This window comes from Nomascus leucogenys, chromosome 6 (assembly GCF_006542625.1).
Source record: "Nomascus leucogenys isolate Asia chromosome 6, Asia_NLE_v1, whole genome shotgun sequence".
Classification (NCBI taxonomy): domain Eukaryota; kingdom Metazoa; phylum Chordata; class Mammalia; order Primates; family Hylobatidae; genus Nomascus; species Nomascus leucogenys.
The window spans coordinates 96,182,479-96,207,370 of NC_044386.1; the positions used below are offsets into that span (position 1 = coordinate 96,182,479).

Genomic DNA, 24,892 nt, shown 5'->3' on the forward strand with positions numbered 1-24,892 from the left:
CTACAAGAAAGAAAATTCAGTGTAGACTCAAACAGTCTACACTGAAATAACTAAGATAATGGAATAATGTCTCGAAGTTCTGAAGGAGAGATATTGTGAATCATAAATATGATCTCAAACCAACATATAATTCAGGTAGAAATGCTTCAGGCCTAAAATATGCAAGAACTCAAGGAACAGAGCATATACGAGCTTTTCCTAGAAAAAAGTTTTTTTCTTAATAAAATCCAGCAAACCAAAAGATAAAACAACTCATAAATGAAGAATTGGTAAGCAATGAGTCAATTTACAAATACAAGGAAAACTAAACTGAGGAATTTAAAGTTACAGAGAAAAAAGTAAATTTGATCAACCTTAACAAGAGAAAAATCATAAAACTATGAATAATTATTGTGGAAAGATTAGGATGATATATGAGTGCTAATTTTCTCATCTCTTTTTAGCAAGGGTTCCCTAAAAATGTTCAGAAATTAAAATGAAATTGAATAAATACAACTCCAAACTTTCAATATGTTTCATATTTTATTATCTCAAAAAATTCTGAGAATGAATTCTTGTTATAAACATGATAAACTCAAGAATTTCCTCAATTTTACTTCCATTTCATCTTCTTCCCTTAAAATGGAACTAAAATAAAGATTAATACATCTTACTAAGAAGTATCATGTGTAGCATAATTCTATTTTATAAGATTATCCATTCATGCAATCTGAATATAATAATAGGAAAATGTCTGAAACAGTGTCTACCTAATGTTAATGGTGGCTATTTCTGAAGGTGGGATTGAGTTTCCTTTGCTATGTTGCTTAAATTCTTCAAAATAAAAATGAATCACTTTTAAAATAAAAATATGGCCACTATTTTAAATACGATATAATATTAAAGAAACCTAGAGTAATGGATTTATACTTAGGCTTGAAGACCATAAAAAGTCCCCGAAGGTTTTTGGACTGAGAGGCATTACAATACCCTCCAGAAAGATTAATCTGGAGGGAGGAGGAACAAAAGGGAAGAATATCAACTGTAAATATTTAGGAGGGAGATAAAAATAAACTGGTGGCAGCTGCAATGGAAAATGTAGCTGCCTACAGAGTTAGAGAACTGCAGGTATATGTATACATAGGACTCCAAAGAAGATGTCAGAAAAAATTAGCTTATCTTTCTGGCTTATATACAAAAAGTTGTCAAGAAGAGATTAAAAAGAAAAGTGAAATGAAGTAAATGAATACAAGTTTTCCAAATCTAGGTTAATGGGTGACTAGTTATTATTATCATTATCTAAAATATGGAATTCAGTAAAGCAGTTGGTTTGGGATAAAGGAGATGGTGAGCTGATGAGTTCCACTCGATACAAGCACCAAACAATAGGCAATTGAGTCTAGAGCTCAGTTGAAGGTAGGGCTAAAGATTCAGATTTAGAAATCACTGCAGAGAAGACGCTGAAGCAATGGTAGTGACTGTGATACTAAAGAAGAAGAGTAAGTGAAGTGAAACTTCATTTTTCAGTTACGTTTAACTAACAAAATAAAGAAGGGAAGACAGTAAAGGACTGGTTAGAGAGTAGAGAGAAAATTAAGATAGTGCAGAAGTTTTCTAGAAAAAGATGCCTGATGGTGTTCATATGAAGTGATTCAGAAAAGTATTTTAAGCTCAGTGAAAACAGAGAAATATTCTCAAAGGCAAATATAGTTGCAGAAAGGGGAAAATGATATAAGGAATTATGGAAGACATGGGTGATGAGGTAGTAGAAACAAGCTCAGGCCACTATTTCTCAGAAATTTGGGGATTTACAAAAGTACAAAATAGGTAATCTATAAAACAGGTGTACAAGAGTAGGTAATCTAGAGGAAGAAAGCAAAGGACCAGGCACAAGAATTTAACTGATAAAAAAAAAAATTCCCAGAACAGCAAAGGGGACAAAAATAGGACCCACAGCACAAGGAATAAGAAACAGGTGTCTTTTCTTACAAAAAAAAAAAAGAATAAAAATAAACAGCAGTTATTACCAGACATGCTGCAACTGAAAATGAGTCAATGAGATCATTAAGAAACTGAAAATGAAAGTCAATATTAGACTATTAAATAATGGACTATGATCTAATATAAAATCAGGTTTTGAATAACTCAGGCTGCAATATTAATCACCATCAACAGAATATTAGCTAATTTATTTTCAATCATCTATCTCCTAAGAAAGAACTAAAGGATTTGAAATGGCCGTTAATTTACCCCAAGGACTCATAAAAAGCATACGTGGAAAAAAAAAATCTTGAGTATGTAACAGGACTAAAATGGTACATGGTCCCAAGGAAAGTACACTTATAGTAAAATTTAAATTAAAAAAATTACTGGATTATTAGTACTTTTTGATTAGTAACAGAACAACAGAAATACATGAGAGACTTCAGAAAAAATTGAGTAGAATATTTCTTCTATAATTCTAATATTTTACTAAGTGCTTTTGTTATACCAAAGATGACATTAACTGCTTCACAACATGCATAATCTAACTTCTTACAGTAATTGAGATGTAGATAAAATTATTCCCATTTTAAAGATGAACAAATAGGCTCAGAGAGGTAAAATAATACCTAAGGATATTCAGCTACTGAGTGGTGGAGTCAGAACCTAAGTTCAAGTTTATCTAACTCAAGAGACTTCAGTCTTCACTATGATAATAAAAATACTTTTGAATAAGGAAAAAAATACAGTGTCTATTTTCTTTGTAGAAATGGAATACATATCCAGACAGGATTTCACAGTTTATTGAACAGAAAACAGTGACAATTGAGAGCACCAACAGGTGAGCAAGTGGTAGTAAGATTTCAAAACAGTATTTACATTAGCAAGAATTTTAGTGCAGACTCTTAATTCACTTAACATGAATTATTCTGCCAAAAGGCTACTGAAACTGATAAGCTGTTCTAGCAAGATTTCAGGATATAAAAATCAGTGTACAAAAATCAGGAGCATTTCTATCCACCAATAATGCCCAGGTAAACAGTCAAATCAAGAACACAATATCATATAAAATAGCCAAAGAAAATGGAATACCTAGGAAAATACAGCTAACCAAAGAGGTGAAAGAACTGAACAAGGAGAATGACAGAACACTGCTGAAAAAAATCAGAGATGACACAAACAGAAAAACACCCCATGCGCATGTATTAGAAGAATCAGTATCATTAAAATGGCCAAAAGCAATTTACAGATTTGATGCTATCCTATCAAACCACCAGTGGCATTCTTCACAAAATTAGAAAAAAAAACTATCCTAAAATTCGTATGGAGCCAAAAAAGAGCCCCAATAGTCAAAGCAATGGTAAGCAAAAGGAACAGCTTGAGGCATTTCATTACCCAACTTCCAACTATGCCACAAGGCTACAGTAAACAAAACAGCACGGTACTGGTACAAAACAGACACACAGACCAATGGAACAGAACAGAAAATTCAGAAATAAAGCTGCACACCTACAACCATCTGATCTTCAAAAAGGCCAACAAAAACAAGCAATGGGAAAAGGACTCCTTCTTCAGTAAATGGCACTAGGATAACTGGTTAACTATATGCAGAACAACAAAACTAGACCCTTACTTTTAACTACATATAAAAATTGACTTAAGATGGATTAAAGATTTAAATGTAAGGCCTCAAACTATAAAAATCCTAGAAGAAAACCTAGGAAATACCCTTCTTGACATTTGACATCTGCTTGACAAGTCAATTTTGGCTATATCTCCAAAAGTAACTGGAACAAAAACAAAAGTTGACAAGTAGGGCCTAATTAAGCTAAAAATCTTCTGCACAGCCAAAGAAACTATCAACAGAGTAAAGAGACAACCTACAGAATGGGAGATATTTGCAAACAATGCATCTAACAAAGTCTAATATCCAGGATCTATGAGGAACTTAAAAATCAACAAGCAAAAAAACAAATAATCCCATTTTTTAAAACGAGCAAAAGACATGAACTGACATTTCTCAAAAGACATACAAGTGTCCAATTAACATGAAAAAATTCTTAGCAGCATTAACCATCAGAGAAATACAAATCAAAATCACAATGAGATACCATCTCACACCAGTCAGAATGTCTATTAAGAAAAACAAGAGATGCTGCCAAGGCTACAGAGAAAAGGGAACGCTTATACACTGTTGGTGGGAATGTAAATTAGTTCAGCCACTGTGGAATGCAGTGTGGCAATTTCTCAAAGAACTTAAAACACAACTACCATTCGACCCAGCAATTCCATTACTGGGGATATACCCATTGGAAAACAAATTATTATACCAAAAAGACATGTGCAGTCATATGTTCATTGCCATGCTATTCACAATAGCAAAGACATGGAATCAACCCAGGAGTCCATCAATAGTGCCTATCAATAGACTGGATTAAAAAAATGTGGTACATATACAACATGGAATACTATGCAACCAAAAAAAGAATGAAATTGTATCCTTTGCAGCAACATAGATGGAACTGAAGGCCATAATCCTAAGTGAATTAATTCAGGAACAGTAAACCAAAGGACAATTTTCTCATTTGTAAGTGGGAGCTAAACAATAAGCACATATGGACATAAACATGGCAACAATAGATACTGCAGACTACTCGAGGTAGAGAGGGAAGGGAGAGAAGGTTAAAAACTACCTAGTGACCTGTAATCCCAGCACTCTGGGAGTCCAAGGTGGGTGGATAACCTGAGGTTAGGAGTTCAAGACCAGCCTGGCCAAAATGGTGAAAACTTCTCTCTACTAAAAAAAAAAAAAAAAAAAAAAAAAAAAAAAGTTAGCCAGGCATGGTGGCGTGTGCTTGTAATCTCAGCTACTCAGGAGGCTGAAGCGGGAGAATAGCTTGAACCCGGGAGGCAGCTGTGTCAGCGAGCCGAGATCGCACCACTGCACTCCAGCCTGGGTGACAGAGTGAGACTCTGTCTCAAAAAAACAAAACAAAACAAAGCAAAACAAATTTGCCTATGGAGTACTATGCTCATTACTTGGGTATAATATGTCCATGTAACAAACCTGCACATGTACCCCCTGTATCCAAAATAAAAGTTGGAATTTTAAGAAAAAGAATTAAAAGAACTATAAATGGTAGCTGATCTCCTCATGTAAAGATACGCAGGAGTTGACCATCCATCTCTATGGAAATTATTTAAACTGTGATAAATAATTAGGTTAATTTGCTTATAAGAGTCACTTTGGCTTAATAAAATCATATTGAAAGTAAGTATATTAAGCAATTAGACAAGTCAAAATGTATGTAAGTCATATGACAAAATATCACAAAATGAGAATACTAAAGTAATAAGTACAGCGGTAAAATCAGAGCCTTTGGAACCAGAAAGATCTGGATTTAATTCTGCCTTCTGACAATCAATAATCTACTTCAGACTGTCCCTCAAAAATAAAAAGATAAAAATACTAATAATACATAGATCAGAAATTCCACTTCCAGCCGTAAGTAACAGGATGAGATTTACCCTTGTACTTTAAACAACAAAATTGGACAAATATACAAAATATCTAAATTCAATTAATGTAATACACCAGATCAACAGAACAAGGACAAAAAAAATAGTGTAACAGCAATAGATGGAGAAGAAGCATTTGACAAAATCCAATATCCCTTCATAATAAAAACACTCAACAAATGATGAATAAAAATGAATTTCCTTGACCTGATAAAGGACATATAGTTGTCCCTCGGTATCCATGGGGGATTGATTCCAGGATCCACCACGAATACCAAAATCCACACATGCTGAAGTCCCTTACAGTTGATCCTCTGCATTCACGGATTCAACCACCTGTTGATTGAGCTGCAGGTGGTTGAATCTGCACATGCAGAACCCACAGATACCATGGCTCAACTGTATATGAAAACTCCACACTTAACATCATACTTGATGAAAGATTAAATATATCTAGGAAGATCAGGAATAACAAATGGGTGTGTACTCTCACTACTTCTATTCAACAATATACTATAGGTTCTAGCCAGAGCAATTAAACAAGAAAAAGAAATCAAAGACATCCAACTCGAAAGCAAACGCAAAACAAACTATATTTGCAGATTATGTGATCTTGTTTATGAAAAATCCTAAAGAATTCACTAAAAAGCTATTAAAACTAATGAAGGAGTTCAAACAAGATTACAAGACATAAGATCAATACATAAAAATTGATTGTATGTCTACACATTAGCAATGAATAATAAAAAATGAAATTAAGATAACAATATCATTTATAATTGCATCCAAAAGAACACTTAGGAATAAATTTAAACAAAGCAGTGAAATACTTGCATGTTAAAAACAAAACAATGCTGAAAGAAATTAAAGACAAATAAACAGAAGGAAATTCCACGTTCATAAATTAGAAGACTAATATTGTTAAGATGGTAATACTACTCAAAGGGATATAAAGATATGTAATCCCTAACAAAACGCCAATGGGCTTTTTTGCAGATATGAAAAACCAAACCTCAATTCACATGGAATTGCAAGGTACACTACATTGGTACATCATGTTTGGTGGGAACAGGGATAACAAAGTTGGAGGACTCACTGTTCCCATTTCAAAGCTTACTAAAAAGCTACAGTAATCAAAATAGTATGGTATTGGCATAAGGATAGACATACAGACTGCAATGGTTTGGCTGTCTGTCCCTTCAAACCACATGTTGAAATGTGATCTGGCCGGGCATGGTGGCTCACACCTGTAATCCCAGCACTTTGGGAGACCAACGCGGGCAGATCACAAGGTCAAGAGATCAAGACCATCCTGGCCAAAATGGTGAAACTCCATCTTTACTAAAAATACAAACATTAGCTGGGTGTGGTGGCGCACACCAATAGTCCCAGCTACTCAGGAGGCTGAGGCAGGAGAATCGCTTGGACCCAGGAGGCAGAGGTTGCAGTGAGCCAAGACCGCACCACTGCACTCCAGCCTGGTGACAGAGCAAGACTCTGTCTCAAAAATATATATATATGTAATCAATATGTGAAACATTAATTGCCAATGTTGGAGGTAGAGGCCTAATGGGAAGTGTTTGGGTCATGGGAACAGATCCCTCATGAATAGATTAATGCCCTCAGGGTAGAGGGGTGAGTTCTGCTATATTAGTTCCTGCGAAAGTTCCCTCAAGAGCTAGTTGTTTACAAGAGTGTGGTACCTCCCTCCTCTCTTACTGCCTCCTCTTTCACGATGTGATCTGCACATGCTGGCTCTCCTTCACCTTCTGCCATCAGTGGAGTCAGCCTGAGGCCCTCACCAGAAGTAGATGATGGTGCCATGCTTCTTGTACAGCCTACAGAATAGTGAGCTAAATAAACCTCTTTTCTTTATAAATTACCCAGCCTCAAGTATTCCTTTATAGCAACACAAATGGGCTGAAACAGACCAATGAGAGGGTTTGTCTCTTCAACAAATGGTGCTGGGAAATATGGATATTCTTTTTTTTTTTTGAGACGGAGTTTCGCTCTTGTTGCCCAGGCTGGAGTGCAATGGTGCGATCTCGGCTCACAGCAACCTCCGCCTCCCAGGTTCAAGCCATTCTCCTGCCTCAGCCTCTGGAGTAGCCAGGATTACAGGCATGCGCCACCGTGCCTGGCTAATTTTGTATTTTTAGTAGAGATGGGGTTTCTCCGTGTTGGTCAGGCTGGTCTCAAACTCTGGACCTCAGGTGATCCACCCACCTCGGCCTCCCAAAGTGCTGGGATTACAGGTGTGAGCCACCACACCCGGCCAAAATATGGATATTCTTATGCAAAAGAATTAAGTTGAACCCCTACCTCAGATCATACACAAAAATTAACTCAAAATGCCTTTATGATTTAAATATAAAAATCTAAAACCACAAAATCTTAGAAGAAAACAAAGAGGTAAATCTTCATGATCTTGGATTTGATAATTATTTCTTAGCACCAAAAACTAAGCAACAAAAAAAGATAAATTGGAATTTGACAATATTAAAAACTTTTATGAAAAGAACATTATCAAGAAAGTGAAAAGGCAACTTGCAAAATTAAAGAAAATATTTGCAAATCACAAGTTTCATAAGGATCTAGTATCCAGAACATACAAAGAACTCTTATAACTAAACAACAAAAAGACGAACTGCCCAGGTAAAAAGTGAGCAAAGGATTTTGAACAGAGATTTTTTCCAAGAAGATATACAAGTGGCCAAAAAGTACATGAAAAGATGCTCTACAGTATTAGTCTTCGGCGAAATAGATAAATTTCTTGAGTGATACAAATTATATAATAGAAACAGACAATAGGAATAGCTCTATGTAAATTAAAGAAATAAAACTTTTAGGCAAAAATCCTCCCACAAAGAAAACCCCAGACCCAGATAGCTTCCTTCGTGGATTTTACAAGAAAAAACAAATTAAACAATAAATTATACCAATCTACACAAACAACTCTAAAAAAATTGAAGATGATAGAACCCTTCCTAAATCACTTTACAAAGACAGCAGCATATCCTGTTACCAAAACCAAAGACATTACAAGAAAAGAAACTACAGAACACCCTCGGTCATGAACACTGATGCAAAAATTCCTAAAATTTTAGCAAATCAAATTCACCAATATATAAAAATGATCATATACTATGAGTACATGAGGTTTATCCCAGAAATGCAAGGTTGGTTTAATATTTGAAAATCAACCAGTGAAATTCATCGTTAAAAAAAAATTTTAATGGTATCTTAATTGACAAAACACCATGTGAACAATTTTAAAGTCCAATCATGGTAAAGATTTTCAGTAAACTATGACTGGAAAGAAATTTCCTCAATTTGATAACAAACATCTATGAAATGTCTATAGCTAATATCATACTTAATGGTGAAGAATAAATGCTTTTCCCCTGAGATTGGAAACAAGGAAAGATGTCAGCTCTCTTCACAACTACTCGACACTGTAGTAGTTCCAGCTATTGCAGTAAAAGGAGATAAAAAATAAAAAACATACAGACTGCAAAGAAATAAATAACAATAGACCTAATAAGTGAGTTTATTAGCAAGGTTGTAAAACACAAGGTAGATATACAGAAATCAACTGCATTGCTATGTATTAGCAATAAACAGAAAAAAAATAAAATACCATTGAATATACCATTAAACATATGAACTACAGATAAATTTCACAACATAGAGGCAAAGGCAAGAATCTAAATAAATTGAAATATATGTCATGTTCATGGAAAGAAATGCTCAATATCATTAAGATGTCAATTCTCCCCCAAATTAATCCATAAATTCAATGCAAACCCAATTTAAACCCAGATAGGCTTTAAAAAATATCTTTGTAGAAATTCAAAAGCTGATCCTGTAACTTACATGGAATACAAAGGATCTAAAATAGCCAAAATAGCTCAGAAGAAAAACAACAAAGCTTATGGACTTGTACTTCCTGATTTCAATTTATTATAAAGGTACAATAATCAAGATAGAGTGGTACTGGTATAAAAACAGGCACAGAGATAAAGTAAACAGAATCAAGCTAGAAAGAAAACTCACATATTCATGGCCAATTCATTTTCAGCAATGTTATTAAAGCAATTCAATGTAAAAAGAACAGTCTTAACTGGTGCTGGAACAGTACATATCCATATGAAAAAAAAAATCTCAACCCTAACTCATAATACAGACAAGTACAAAACCTACAAAGACTAAATCAAAAAAATTTAGAAAATATGAATAGACAGAACTACTAAGGATGTTGATCAGTAATTTAGAAATCTCCTAAGAAAATCCCTGGACCTGATAGCTTCATGGGTGAATTCTACCAAACACTTAAAGAACTGACACCAATCCTCGAACTCCAAACAACTGAAGAGGAGGGAATACATCCTAACTCATTCTATGGGGCCAGCATTACCCTGATACCAAAACCAGACAGAAACTACAAGGAAAAAACTATAGACCAATATCCTTTATGAATATTAATGCAAACTCTCAACAAAATACTAGCAAAGCATATTAAAAGGATTATACACCATGACCAAGTGGGATTTATTCCTGGAAGGGTACAACATATGAAAACTGACCAATGTAATGTAACACATTAACAGAAGTAAAGAGGGAAAAAAAACACAGTCTCAACTGATGCAGAAGAAAACATTTGACAATTCAACATCTTTCGTGATAAAAAACAACAAACTAGGAACAGAACAAACTCAAAAGCTATATATGAAAAAACCTCAACAAATATCATATTCAATGGTAAAAGACTGAAAGCTTTTACTCTGACATCAGGATCAAGATAAAGATATCTGCTTTCACCACTTCTATTTAAGGTAGCACTAGAAGTTCAAGCCAGAAAAATTAGGAAAGTAAAAGAAATAGTGCCCAAATTTAGAAAGTAGTAAGACTATCTTTGTTCACAGATGATATGAACTTATATGTAGAAAACACTTACAGATTCCACCAAAAAAAATTGTTAAAACTAGTAAAAATTCAGTAAAGAAGCAGGATACAAAGTCAACATACAAAAATCAATTGCATTTCCATACACTAAGAAGAACAGTCTGAAAAGGAGATCATGAAAACAATTCCATTAACAATAGCATCAAAAATAGTAAAATACTTAGTAATTAACCATGGAGGCAAAAGACACATACAATAAAAACTACAAAACATTATTGAAAAATTAAAGACAACACAAATAAATAAAAAATTATCCCATGATCATAAACCAGAACACTTAATATTGTTAAGATATCAGCAGTACGCAAAGTGATATACAGATTCAATGCAATCTTTACCAAAATCCCAATGATGACTTTGCAGAAACAGAAAAGTCCACCCTAAAATTCATATGAAATCTCAAGGGACTCCAAATAACCAAAACAATTTTGAAAAAGAACAACAAAATTGGATGACTCCCACTTCCTAATTTCAGAACTTACAGCAAAACTACAATCATCAAAACAGTATAGTACTAGCACTAAAACAGACATATAGACCTATAGAATAGAACACGGGGCTAAGAAATAGACCCTCACAGATACAGTCAAATGATTTTTGACAAGGGTGCCAAGACAATTTAATGGACAAAGAAAAGCCTTTTCAGCAAATGGTAATGGGAAAACTCGACAGCCACATGCAAAAGAATCAAGCTAAACCTTTACTTAACACCATATACTGAAATTAACCAAAATGGATCAATTACCTAAATGTAAGATCTAAAGCTATAAAACTCTTAGAAGAAGACACAGGATCAAAGTGTCACGACACTAGATTTTGCAATGATTTATTGGATATGACACCAAAGTCACAGGCAACAAAAGAAAAAAACAGATAAATTGGACTTTGTGAAAATTAATTTGCATGTCAAAAGATGCTGCTGCCAAAGTAAAAATGCAACCCACAGAATGAGAGAAAACGTTTGCAAATCATATCTTTGATTTAAAACAAATTGATATCAAGAATATATACAGAAGTCTTAAAACTCCACAACAACAACAACAAGAACAAAAAAAACTCAATTCAAAAATGGGCAAAGGACTTGAAGAGACATTTCTCCAAAGAGGACATACAAATGGCCAATAAGCACATGAAAAGATGCTCAACATCACTAATCATTAGAGAAATGCAAATCAAAACTACAACGAGATACCAAATAACACACATTAGAATGACTACTATCACAAAAACAAAATGATGGGAGTTAGACAGGATATGGAATAACTGGAACCCTTGCGCACTACTGATGGGAATATAAAAATGGTGAACTACATGTAGAAAACGGCATGGTGATTCCCCAAAAAATTAAAAATAGAATTACCATATGATCCAGCCTTTCCAATTCTGGGTATATACCCAAAAGAATTCAAAGCAGGAACTGGAGAGTTATTTGTACACCCATATTTACAACAGCACTGTTCACAATAGCTAAAATGTAGTAATAACTCAAATGTCCATTGAGGTATGAATGGATAAGCAAAATGTGGTACATACATGTAATGGAAAATTACTCAGCCTGAAAAGGGAAGGAAATTCTAACATAGGCTATAACATTGAAGACCTTATGCTAAATGAAATAAGCCAGTCACAAAAAGATAAAATTACACCATATCATTCCATTTACAAGAAGTACTTACAGTAGTCAAAATCATAGATCTAGAAAGTAGAATGATGATTGCCAGGGGCTGGGGGTGAGAATGAGGAGTTATTGTTTAATGAGTATAGAGTTTCAGTTTTACAAGATGAAAAAGAGTAATGGAGATACACAGTGGTGATGACTGCATAACATGAATGCATTAAAACCACTGAACTGTATACTTAACAATGATTCAGATGATAAATTTTACATTATGTTTTTCCCACAAAAAAATAGGAAAAAAATTAGACTCTGTACCTGTATTTTTAAAAAATGACTCAAATTAAAATGTGTAACTGTGTCAAGTGCTAGTCAGAATATGGCACAACTGTAACTCTCATTCACTGCTGGCAGGAATGCAAAATATTTAACTAGTATGGAAAACCATAACATGAACCTATTGTAAGATGCTATACCAATCCACTCCTAGGTTTTTATAAAATAAAAATGGAAGTACACACCTGCACAAAATATATACATGAATTGCCACAGCAGCTATATTTGTAATAGAAAAAAACTGGAAAGAAAACACATGTCCATCAACAAGTGACTGGGTTGACAAATTATGGTATTTCCATATGTAAAGAAATGGAAGGAATGACACAGCAATGAAAAGGAAGAAACTATTCACACACACAACAGGATGGATGAAGTTCAAAGTAACTATTATGAGGGAAAGCCAGAGAAAAGAACAGATACCGTATGATTCCATGCACATAAGTTCTAGAAAAAGCAAACATCTATACTGATAGAAAGCAGATCAGTAATTAGATAATAGAGTTGAATGAAGGAATGAATTACAAAGGGGAATTTGAATTATGTTCAAACTGATAGTTTCAAGGATATATACATGTCAAAACTCATCAAATGGAATACTTTACATATGTGCTGCTTATTCTCTATCAATTATACCTTTATAGGGTTGTAAAAATAATAATAGATGGCTCATAGAATTATCAAAGGGATAAAATATTGCACCTAGTAAGTTTTAAATGAGGGTGTAAAATGCTGTTATTCTACAACAGAATAAACATTGGATAAACATTATCTTCTATTACTATTATATAACAATTCAAAAAAGTACTTGGGTAATTAAGTCAACATTGAAAGCTCTTATGATATACCTTAGCTTCTTCTTCTTGGGCTTTTTTCACAATTGCTTGTAATTGCACTTCTCGCTTAAACTCAGCATGAAGTAATTTTTCTTCCATCATCCTGCGTCGTTGATCTAGTAATTCTTCCTTCCACTTCCGGACATCCTTCTCCTACGTATAGTGAATTATCACATTCTTAATTTCAACATATACAATCATTTAAAAGAAGTACAAACAAGTAAATGGCTTATGAAATATAAACTCTAAGAGTGAAAAAATGTACAGCGACATGACTAACAATTAAGGACAAAGACTATGAAGCCAGACTACCTGAATTCATAATCTACATTGGCCACTTACTAGCTGCATAATCTAGACAACTTTTTTAGCCTATGTCTCAGTTTCCTTATCTATAAATAGGAAATAAAAATAGTATTACCTAACTCACAGGATTATTTGAAGGTTCATAAAACTCTCAGAACAGTGGCTTAGACATGGCTCTACAGAAATATTTGCTATTATTCTTGTACTGTTACCATGAGTATGTATAAAACGAATATAGTGTATATTTCTTATCCTTATAAACATTAACATCTCTATGATGTAACCCATATTCAAGAAAAATAAGTAATTTTATCCTAGAAACTGAAAAATGACATCTAACAAATCACATTATTTGCATAAGAAACATTCTCTGAAGGAACAGAGAGGGTTTCACCTACAAAAAAAGATAGATATAATAATTGCTATTTGATGTTGTTTTAAGAAATTAACGCTTAAAATTTTAATTCCTTAAAACAACCTCAAACAGAAGAAGCAAAAGCTTGTTCTGTGCTCCAGGAAATAAGATTCAGCACCAATGAGAATAAATTATAGAAAATCAGAAGATGGGTCAATATGAGTGGAAAAAACCTAACATTTTAATTGTTTTTTCTCTCAATAATTGTGTTGAACCATTCAAAAATGTATGATACAAAAATAGCACTATACTAAGAGCCAGATGACATGTCCTTAAACCCTTAGCTCTGCAAATTATTGGTTGTGTAACACTGGAAACAACACTTAGCCTCTCCTAGATTGTTTTTACGTCTATAAAATGAGGTTCAGTACCTGCCCTGTGTACATCATAGAGTTATTGTGGTGATCTGATGACATCACTCATGTGAAACAGTGTTGAAAACAATAATCCATCATACAAATGGAAGATGAAATTTGCCATTAAAATTAATTGAAGGGATACCTACATTGATGAGAAAATAACCAGAAAACATCTAAAGTCTTGTATACTTTCACTAACCTATGATTTTCTTGCATGAATACTTGGAGATCATATTTAGATAAAAGAAAATATACTATAATTTTGCTGGTATTAAAAAACACAGTAAGAGAAGAACTGTGATTGTGTTAGAGCACTTCTCTTAAGCTAAAATTAAAATAATACATTGACTCTTGTAGAATCCCACAAGAGACTGCTTTTCATATCTAATCTATTCATCTACATGACAAATTATTGAGATTCAAGTAAAAAGAAAAATCAAAGAATTTTCTTACAGTCCTAGTCAACTTTACTACTGTATTCAACAGAAGCTTGCACTACCTAATGCATTTTTATGAACATTCAGATTATGTGGTCCAACTATTTCTCCCAAATTTAAACTACACACTAAAAGTAATCCAAATAATATGCTTAACCTATGCATATTTATATTCCTTTCTAATACCAGAAGGTAACAAAAGAGTTCACCTGTAATTACAATACAGTGGCCATACATTTTTCATCATGCTGTGTTAGGTACTTGTAGTATGGAGCCTCTGAGATGGTGCCCAGTGATCTAAGCCACCTGGTTTTAAGATCCTTATGTAATCTCCTCCCATATTGTATGAGGACTGTGACCAAAAGAATACAGCAAAAGCGATGCTATAAAACTCAGCACAACTTCCTTTTATCAACTCTCTTGGGTACTTTTTCCTTTCTCTCCCCCACTCTCTCTCTCTGATTTTCTATGGAGAAACCACTGGCCATGTCATGAAGACACTTGGGCTGTAGAAAGGTATACTTGGCAAGAAACTGTGGTTTCTGGCCCACAGCCAAAGGGGAACGAAGGCCAGCAAATAACTGCACAAATGAGTATGGAAGTGGATCCTCCAGACCCAGATGACTATGACCTGACTGATAGCTTGACTAAATATTCATCAGGCCAGGAGCAGTGGCTCACGCCTGTAATCCCAATACTTGGGAGACAGATCACTTCAGGTCCGGAGTTCGAGACCAGCCTGGCCAACATGGTGAAACCCTGTCTCTACCAAAAAAATATAAAAAATTAGCCAGGTGTGGTGGTGCACGCCTGTAATCCCAGATACTCAAGAGGCTGAGGCAGAAGAATCGCTTGAACTCGGGAGGTGGAGGCTGCAGTGAGCCAAGATTGTGCCACAGCACTCCAGCCTGGGCGACAGAGCCAGATTCTGTCACACACACACAAAAAAAAATCATCAAAGACCCAGGGCAAGAATGATGGCCAGGTATGATGGCTCATGCCTGGAATTCCAGTGCTTTAGAAGGCCGAGGTAGAAGGACTGCTTGATGCCAGGAATTTGAGACCAGTCTGGGCAACATGGCAAGATCCTGTCTCTACAAAAAAAATTAAAAACTTAACCAGGCATGATGGCATGTGCCTGTAATCTTGGTTACTCAGGAGGTTGCAGCAGGAGGATGGCTTGAGCCCAGAAGTTCTAGGCTGCAGTGAGCTATGCTGCATCACTGCACTCCATCCTGGGAGAGGCTAGAGCAAGTCCCTGACTCTAAAAAAAAAAAACAATAAAAGAATCACTATGCAATTCCTGGTGGCCTTTTTTACAGAAAAATGTGAGCTGATAAATGTTTGCTGTTTTAAGCTATGTTTTTCTGTCATTTATAATAGAGCATAGATAACACAGTACTCAGTTATAAGAGTGACTGTATATTAAACATCCAACCTAGCACTATGTTACTGTTTTAAACACTTCCCTCATTTAAGCATCACAACAAATTAATAATTGTCATTTTTCAGAAAAAGAAACTGAAATACAATAATGTTAAGTAACTTGCTCAGGGAATCATAGCTTATTATACGAGAAAATCAAGATTTAAACTTGGTTGGCTATCTCCAGAGCCCATGTTATTTCTACTTACCACGATGATCAATAGTTATTCTGCTCTAAATACACAGACTCTCTTCTGTAAATATAATTAGTGCTCCACTTATCCAAACTTGATCATCTTTCCCTGATGTTGAAAATAATGGTTTTCCTCTTCTCATCAGTTTATATCCCATTACATTCATAGATTTTCTAATGAAAGAATATCTTTGAATTCCAGGAATAAACTCAATGTTTCCTATGTTTTCAGGTATTTTGTTTTTTGTTAACTACAGTCATGATGTTGTACATTACCTCACCAGAAATTATTAATCTTGCATAAGTCAAACTTTTGTACCTTTCAACCAATATCACTCCATCTCCCCTCTCTGCTTCTATGAATGTGACTTTTTCCCATATTCCACACAGAAGTGAGATCACGCAGCATTTCTCTCTGTGTCTCATTTCACTTAGCTTAATATCCTCTAGCTCCACCCACGTTGTCACAAATGTCAAAATTTCATTCTTCTTAAGGCTAGATAGTATTGTTTATATCTATATATAGAGATATATATAGATATATATATACACACACACACACACACACTCAAATATATACCATATTTTTCTCATTCATCAGCAGACATTTAGGTTGTTTCCATATCTTGGCTATTATGAATAATGTTACAGTGAACATGGGTGCACAGGTATCTCTCCTTGATCCAGATTTCAATTCCTTTGGATATATACCCAGAAGAAGAATTGCTGATCATATGACAGGTTCTATGTTAATTTTTTGAGGAGATCCCATATTGCTTACTATAACGGTTATACTAATTTACATTCCTACCAACAGCATGCAAGGGTTCCATTTTCTCCACATCCTCCCCAATACTTGCCTCTTGTCATTTTGATAATAGCCATCCTAACAAGTGTCAGGTGATATTTCACTCAAGTTCGATTTCCATTTCCCCTGATCATTACAGATGCTGAGCACCTTTCCATGTACCTGTTAGCCTTTTGGATTTCTCCTTTTGAGAAGTGTCTCTTTAAGTCCTTTGCCCATTTTTGAGTCAGGCTGTTTTCTTGCCATTGAGTTGTGTGAGTACTTCAAATATTTTGGATATTAATGCCTTATCTGATATATTTTTTACAAATATTTTCCCATTCCATAGCTGTCTTTTCATTTTGATAATTTTTTCATTTGCTGTATAGGTTTTTAATTTGATATAATTCCACATGTCTAATTTTGCTTTTGTTGCCTGTGCTTTTCTGTCACATTCAAAAAATTATCACCAAGATCAATGTCAAGAAGGTTTTTCTGCAAGTTTTTTTCTAAAAGTTGTATGGTTTCAGATTTTAAGCCTGTAATCCATTTCGAGTTTATTTTTATGCATGGTGTAAGATAAGCGTCCAATTTCAATCTTTTGCATGTGGATACCCAGTAGTCCCAATACCCTTTGTTGAAAAGATTATGCTTTCCCCATTGTATGCTCTCAGCATACTTGTCAAAGACCAGTTGCCCATAATTGCATAGGTTTATTTCTGGGTTTTCTATTAAGTTCCATTGGTCTGTGTGTATGTTTGTATGCTAGTGCCAAATTGTTTTGATTACTATACCTTTATAATAAAATTTAAAGTTAGAAAGTGTTATGACTATAGCCTTTGCTCTTCTTGCTCAAGATGACTTTCAATCTTTGGGGTCTTTTGGAGCTCCATATGAATTTTAGGACTGTTTCTCTATTTCTCTAAAAACAAATGGCTGGGATTTTGATAGAGATTGCACTGAAATTGTAGATCACTTAAGGCTGTATGGACATTATAATAACATTAATTCTTCTAATCCATGAACAGAGATAACTTTCTATTTAATTTTTGCTTTAAATTTTCTTTCATAAATTTATAATTTTCACTATACAAGTGATTCACCTCCCTGCTTAATTCCTAATATTTTATTCTTTTTGTTGCTAATATAAAGAAAACTGTATCTTTAATTTCTCTCTCATATAGTTCATAGTTAGTGTATGAAAACCCCGGCCGGGCGCGGTAGCTCATGCCTGTAATCCCAGCACTTTGGGAGGCCGAGACGGGTGGATCACGAGGTCAGGAGATCAAGACCATCTTGGCTAACACGGTGAAACCCCGTTTCTACTAAAAATACAAAAAATTAGCCAGGCGTGTTGGCGGGTGCCTGTAGTCCCAGCTACTCGGGAGGCTGAGGCAGGAGAATGGCGTGAACCCAGGAGGCAGTGCTTGCTGTGAGCTGAGATTGCACCACTGCACTCCAACCTGGGGGACACAGCAAGACTCCATCTCAAAAAAAAGAAAACCCCACTGATTCTTAAGCATGTTGATTTTGTATCTCTAAACGTTACTGAATTCATATATTATTTCTCAAAGTTTTTGTGGAATCTTTAAGGTTTTCTATATTTATGATGTTATCTACAAATAGATAATTTTACTTCTTTCCCTTCCCATATAATGCATTCATATCTTCTTCTTGCTTTTCCCAGTATTTCTAGTATTATTTTGGAGAGAAATGGTAAAAGTGGGCATACTTGCCTTTTACCAAATCATAGAGAAAAAGCTTTCAGTTTTTCCCAATTATGATGTTAACTGTGGGTTGTTCATATATGGGCTGTCTTAGTCTGTTTTGTGCTGCTATAACAGAATATCAGAAACTAGGTAATTAATTAAAAAAAGAAATTTATTTATCATATAATAGTTCTGGAGACTGGAAGTCCAGTATCAAGGTGGTGGCATATGATAAGGTTCTTCTTACTAAATCAACCCTGGAGGAAAGCAACAGGGCAAGAGAAGGCAAAGGGTGGCATGGGAACTATGGGGAGCTGAATCCAACCTTTTATAAGGCACCCACTCCTGCAATAAGGACCCACTTCCACAATAATGCTATCAATCCATTCATAAGAGCAGAGCCAATATAACCTAATCTCCTCCAAAAGAACCCACCTCTTAATATTATTACAATAGCAATTAAACTTCAATATGTGTTTTGGAGGGGATAAACATTAAAACAACAGCATTGGCCTATATTGTGTCAAGTAAAGTTCCTTCTATACCTATTATGTTGAGGGTTTTTTCATGAAAGGATATTGAACTTTGTCAAGTGTTTATCCTGCATCTGTTGAAATATTAGTGTGTTTTTTGTCTTTCATTGTATTCATGTAGTATATTGCATTTATAGATTTTAGTATATTTCACCATACTTACATTCCAGAGATAAATCCCACTCAATCATGGTATGATTGTAGATGTATTCTTGAATTTGGTTTGCCAGTATTTTAAAGAGGATTTCTGCATCTATGTTCATCTGGAATACTGACCTGTAGTTCTCCCGTTTCTTGTGTTTCTATCTAGATTTGGAATCAGAGTGATGCTGGCCTCATAATACAAGTTTGGAAGTTGTAAGAGATAGGAAAAACTAAATTGTTTTTCCTCCTCTCACATACAACACAACAACAGTTCTGTTCACCAAGATTTTTATGGGGTTTTTCTCACACTGACCACTTCTCTGATGCCAGCTAGCTGTCATATAATTCAATCCAATTCTGACATTATCTACCTGGTCCCACAGATTAAGGGCTCGGTCTCACAAGACTGCCCCCACAACTTCAGATGCTAATCACAAGTCCCAAGTTCTGACCCATACTTCTGACAAACCAGCTATAAATTTGGAGTTCTCACAACTGTCTCCTCAAGTTTGATTAATTTGCTAGAGTGGCCCACAGAACTCAAGGAAACACTTTACTTACTGTTGCAAATTTATTACAAAGGAACTTTTAAAGGATGCAGATAAACAGCCAGATGGAAAAGATGCCTAAGGCAAAGTGTGAAGAAGGGACAGGAAACTTACATGCCCTCTCCAGGTGTGCCACCTTCACATGTTTAACAACCCAGAAGCTCCCCAAAGTCTGTTCTTGGGATTTTTCATGGAAGCTTCATTACAGAGGCATGATCTATTAAATCACTGGCTTTGGCAATCAACTGAACCTGGAGGTCGAAGTTCTAGTAGCCAGCACCAATTCTGAGGCTATTCAGGACACTACCAAGAGTAGCCTCATTATAACAAAAGATGCTCCTATCACTCAGCAAAGCCCAAGGCATTTAGGAACTCTGTTTCAGATGCTCTTATCACTCAAGAAATTACAAAGATCGGCCGGGCGCGGTGGCTCACGCTTGTAAAGCGGGCGGATCACGAGGTCAGGAGATCGAGACCACGGTGAAACCCCGTCTCTAATAAAAATACAAAAAAATTAGCCGGGCGTAGTGGCGGGCGCCTGTAGTCCCAGCTACTCGGAGAGGCTGAGGCAGGAGAATGGCATGAACCCGGGAGGCGGAGCTTGCAGTGAGCCGAGATTGCGCCACTGCACTCCAGCCTGGGTGACAGAGCGAGACTCCGTCTCAAAAAAAAAAAAAAAAAAAAAGAAATTACAAAGATCATAGAAGTTATCTGTTGGGAACCAGGGTCAAAGATCGCATATTGGAAAAACAATATTATCCTAGTGCTTCTATCTACCAGAGTTTTAGGAGCTCTACATCAGGAACCAGTGGCAGAGACCAATATAATATTTCTTATTTCACAAAAGTGTTCCCTCCTATTTTTCAGAAAAGTTCAAGAAAGGTTGGTACTACTTCTCCTTTATGTTTCGTAGAACTGATCATAGATCAACTTGTATTATGAGGCCAGCATCACTCTGATTCCAAATCTAGATAGAAACACAAGAAACGGGAAAACTACAGGCCAGTATTCCAGATGAACATAGATGCAGAAATCCTCTTTAAAATACTGGCAGAAATTCACAGATTTCGTAGAATTGATGGCTTCACTAAGCCATCTGGCCCTAGGCTTTTTTTGTTGGTTTTTGATTACTGATTCAATCTCTGTATTTGTTATTGGTCTGTTTAGGCTCTTTATTTCTTCTTGATTCAGTCACATTGGGTTGTATATTTCCAGTAATTTATCCACTTCCTCTAAGGTTATCCAATTTGGTGCCATATAATTATTGATAATAGTTCTTTACGATCCTTTTTGTTTCTCTGTTATCCATTGTAATGACTCTACTTTCATTTCTAATTTATTTGAGTCTTTTTTTCTTAGACCAGCTAAGAGTTTGTTGATTTTTTTTATCTTTCCAACAAACCACCCTGTTTGGGTGATTTTTTTCCCATCGTTTTTCTCTTTTGCATTTCAATTATTTCTGCCCTATCGTTATTTCTTTCCATATAGTAACTTTGGGGTTAGTTTTGTTTCTTCTTTTTCTAGTTCTGTGAGTTAGAAAACTAGTGTAGGCATTTATTAGTATAAACTTCCCTCAGGGTCTTGTTTTGCTACATCACACAAATTTTAGTGAGTTATATTTGTCTTCATTTGCTTCAAGGCATTATTTAAATTCCCCCTTATTTCCTTTTATCAAATAGTTGTTCAACTGTATGTTTTCACATTTTTGCTAATTTTCCTATTTTCTGTTATTGATTTCTAGATTCATTCCACTGCAGTCTAAAAGATATTGGTATGATTTCCATCTTCTTAAATTTCTAAAGACTTGTGTTGTGACCTAACACATGATCTATTCTGAAGAACGTTTCATGCGCACTTGAGAAGAATGAGTATTCTGCTGATGCGGGGGTAGAAAATCCTGTATATATTTCTTAGGCACATTTAGTGTATAGTGTTGTAAGTCAGCTGTTTCATTACTGATTTTCTACCTGGATGTTCTATCCATTATTGAGAGTGGACCACTGAAGTCTCCTACTATGATTGTATTGCTACCAATTTCTCCCTTCAGATTTGTATTTGTTTTATATATTTATGTGTTAGGTTGCTGGGTGCAAATATATTTAAATTGTTGTATCCTCTGTTAAACTGACTCTTTTATCATTATTTAATGGCCTTCTTCCTCTCTAGGGACAGTTCTTGTCCTAAAGTCTGTTTTGTCTAAGTTTAGCCACTTCTGCTCTCTTTTGGTTACAATTTACATGGAATAAGATATTCCTTCGTGTTCAGCCAAGTCTGTTCAAGGCAGCATATGGTTGGGTATGTCTTTTTTTAATTCACTGAGCCACTCTATGCTCTTTGACTGGGGAGTTTAATCCATTTACACTTGAAGTAATTATTAACAGTAAGTACAGATTTATTACTGACATTTTGCTACTTATTTTCTATTTGTTCTGCAGGCTTTTGTTCCTTACTCTATTGCTATCTTCATTTGTTATTTGATTGTGGGGTTTTTTTTTTTTTTGTAATGGTTTGGTTTGATTTCTCTTTAGCATTTGTGTATTTACAATAGGTTTGCCCTTGTGGTTACAATTGTCTACTTTAATTCGGTAACAACTTAAATTCAATGGCCTACAAAACTCTACACTTTTACCTACCACTACACTGTGTTTTTGAAGTCAGTTTACTATTTTTCATACAGTGAATCCATCATCAATTTTTTGTCATTATACTTACTCTTAATACCTTTTTGTCTTTTTTTAAAATTATTATTATACTTCAAGTTTTAGGGTACATGTGCACAATGTGCAGGTTTGTTACATATGTATCCATGTGCCATGTTGGTGTGCTGTAACCATTAACTCATCATTTAGCATTAGGTATATCTCCTAATGCTGTCCCTCCCCCCTCCCCCCACCCCACAACAGTCCCTGGAGTGTGATGTTACCCTTCCTGTGTCCATGTGTTCTCATTGTTCAATTCCCACCTATGAGTCAGAACATGCGGTGTTTGGTTTTTTGTCCTTATGATAGTTTACTGAGAATGATGGTTTCCAGTTTCATCCATGTCCCTACAAAGGACATGAACTCATCATTTTTTATGGCTGCATAGTATTCCATGGTGTATATGTGCCACATTTTCTTAATCCAGTCTATTGTTGGTGGACATTTGGGTTGGTTCCAACTCTTTGCTATTGTGAATAGTGCCGCAATAAACATACGTGTGCATGTGTCTTTATAGCAGCATGATTTATAGTCCTTTGGGTATATACCCAGTAATGGGATGGCTGGGTCAAATGGTATTTCTACTTCTAGATCCCTCAGGAATCGCCACCCTGACTTCCACAATGGTTGAACTAGTTTACAGTCCCACCAACAGTGTCAAAGTGTTCCTATTTCTCCACATCCTCTCCAGCACCTGTTGTTTCCTGACTTTTTAATGATGGCCATTCTAACTGGTGTGAGATGGTATCTCATTGTGGTTTTGATTTGCATTTCTCTGATGGCCAGTGATGATGAGCATTTTTTCATGTGTTTTTTGGCTGCATAAATGTCTTCTTTTGAGAAGTGTCTGTTCATGTCCTTCGCCCACTTTTTGATGGGGTTGTTTGTTTTTTTCTTGTAAATTTGTTTGAGTTCATTGTAGATTCTGGATATTAGCCCTTTGTCAGATGAGTAAGTTGCAAAAATTTTCTCCCATTCTGTAGGCTGCCTGTTCACTCTGCTGGTAGTTTCTTTTGCTGTGCAGAAGCTCTTTAGTTCCTTTTTGTCTTTTAAGTCCCCTCCCCCACCCTACCTTAGTACCAGGATGCTACTCTGTTTCCCAGGCTGCAGTGCAATGGTGCAATCCTAGCTCACTGCAGCCTCAAACTCCCAAGTTCAAGTGATCCTTCTGCGTCAGCCTCCCAGGTAGCTGGGACTACAGGTGCTTACCACCATAACTGATAATTTTTTTGTTATTCCTTATTTTTGTAGAGATGAGGTCTTGCTATGTTGTTCAGGCTGGTGTGAGACACCTGGCCTCATGTGATCCTCCCACCTCAGCCTCCTAAAGCACTGGGATTACAAGTGTGAGTCACCACACACAGCCTTCTTTAAAGTTTTATATTGGGGTTACCAGTTATTTCTGTACCACCCTTACAGTATTATGTTATTCTATATTTGACTGTACATTTACTCCTGAGCTTTACATACTTTTATTCATACGCTTTTACATTGGTGTTTATCATTTTTTCTATTCCATTTTAAGAACTCAGCATTTCTTCTCAGGCAAGCCTAGTGATGACAAACTCCCTCAATTTTCGTGTGTCTGGGAAAGACTTTATCTCCTCTTCATTTTTAAGGATAGCTTTCCAGGGTATAGTAATCATGGCTGGCAGGGTTTTGTTTTTTTCTTTCAGTACTTTGAATATACCATCCCATTATCTCCTAGCCTGGAAGATTCATGTTGAGAAATTCACTAATCATTTCTGGGGCCGGGGATGGCGGGGGGGCAGGTTTCGCTTGTATGAGATGAGTTGCCTTTCTCTTGCAGCTTTCAAAATTCTGTTTCTTGAGTTTCGACAATTTAATTATAATAAGTCTTGATGTAGACTTCTTTACCTGTTGTGGGGTTCTATGAGCTTGAGTCTGGATATCTGTTTTGCTCTCTATATTTAGAAAGTTTTGGGTTATTTCTTTAAAAAAAAAAAAAAAGGCTTTCTGCCTGCTTCTCTTCAATCCCTATAATGCATATATTCATTCAAAGATAGTGTCCCATAAATCCCAGAGGCTTCCTTCATTTTTTTCATTCTTTTCTCTCCTTTTACTGGGTAATTCCAAATGACCT

At 35.4% G+C, this 24,892-nt stretch overlaps 1 protein-coding gene across 8 annotated transcripts in view; it reads right to left on the bottom strand.

Annotated features, from left to right (window-relative positions):
* Nucleotides 1–24,892, bottom strand: part of SCAPER (S-phase cyclin A associated protein in the ER) — a 562,100-nt gene that overhangs the window by 398,008 nt on the left and 139,200 nt on the right. For all 8 annotated transcript variants that reach the window (XM_030814840.1, XM_030814838.1, XM_030814836.1 and 5 more), the window contains one exon: nucleotides 13,246–13,386. In XM_030814840.1, the coding sequence (XP_030670700.1) occupies nucleotides 13,246–13,386 (141 nt within the window). The remainder of the gene's footprint in view (nucleotides 1–13,245; nucleotides 13,387–24,892) is intronic.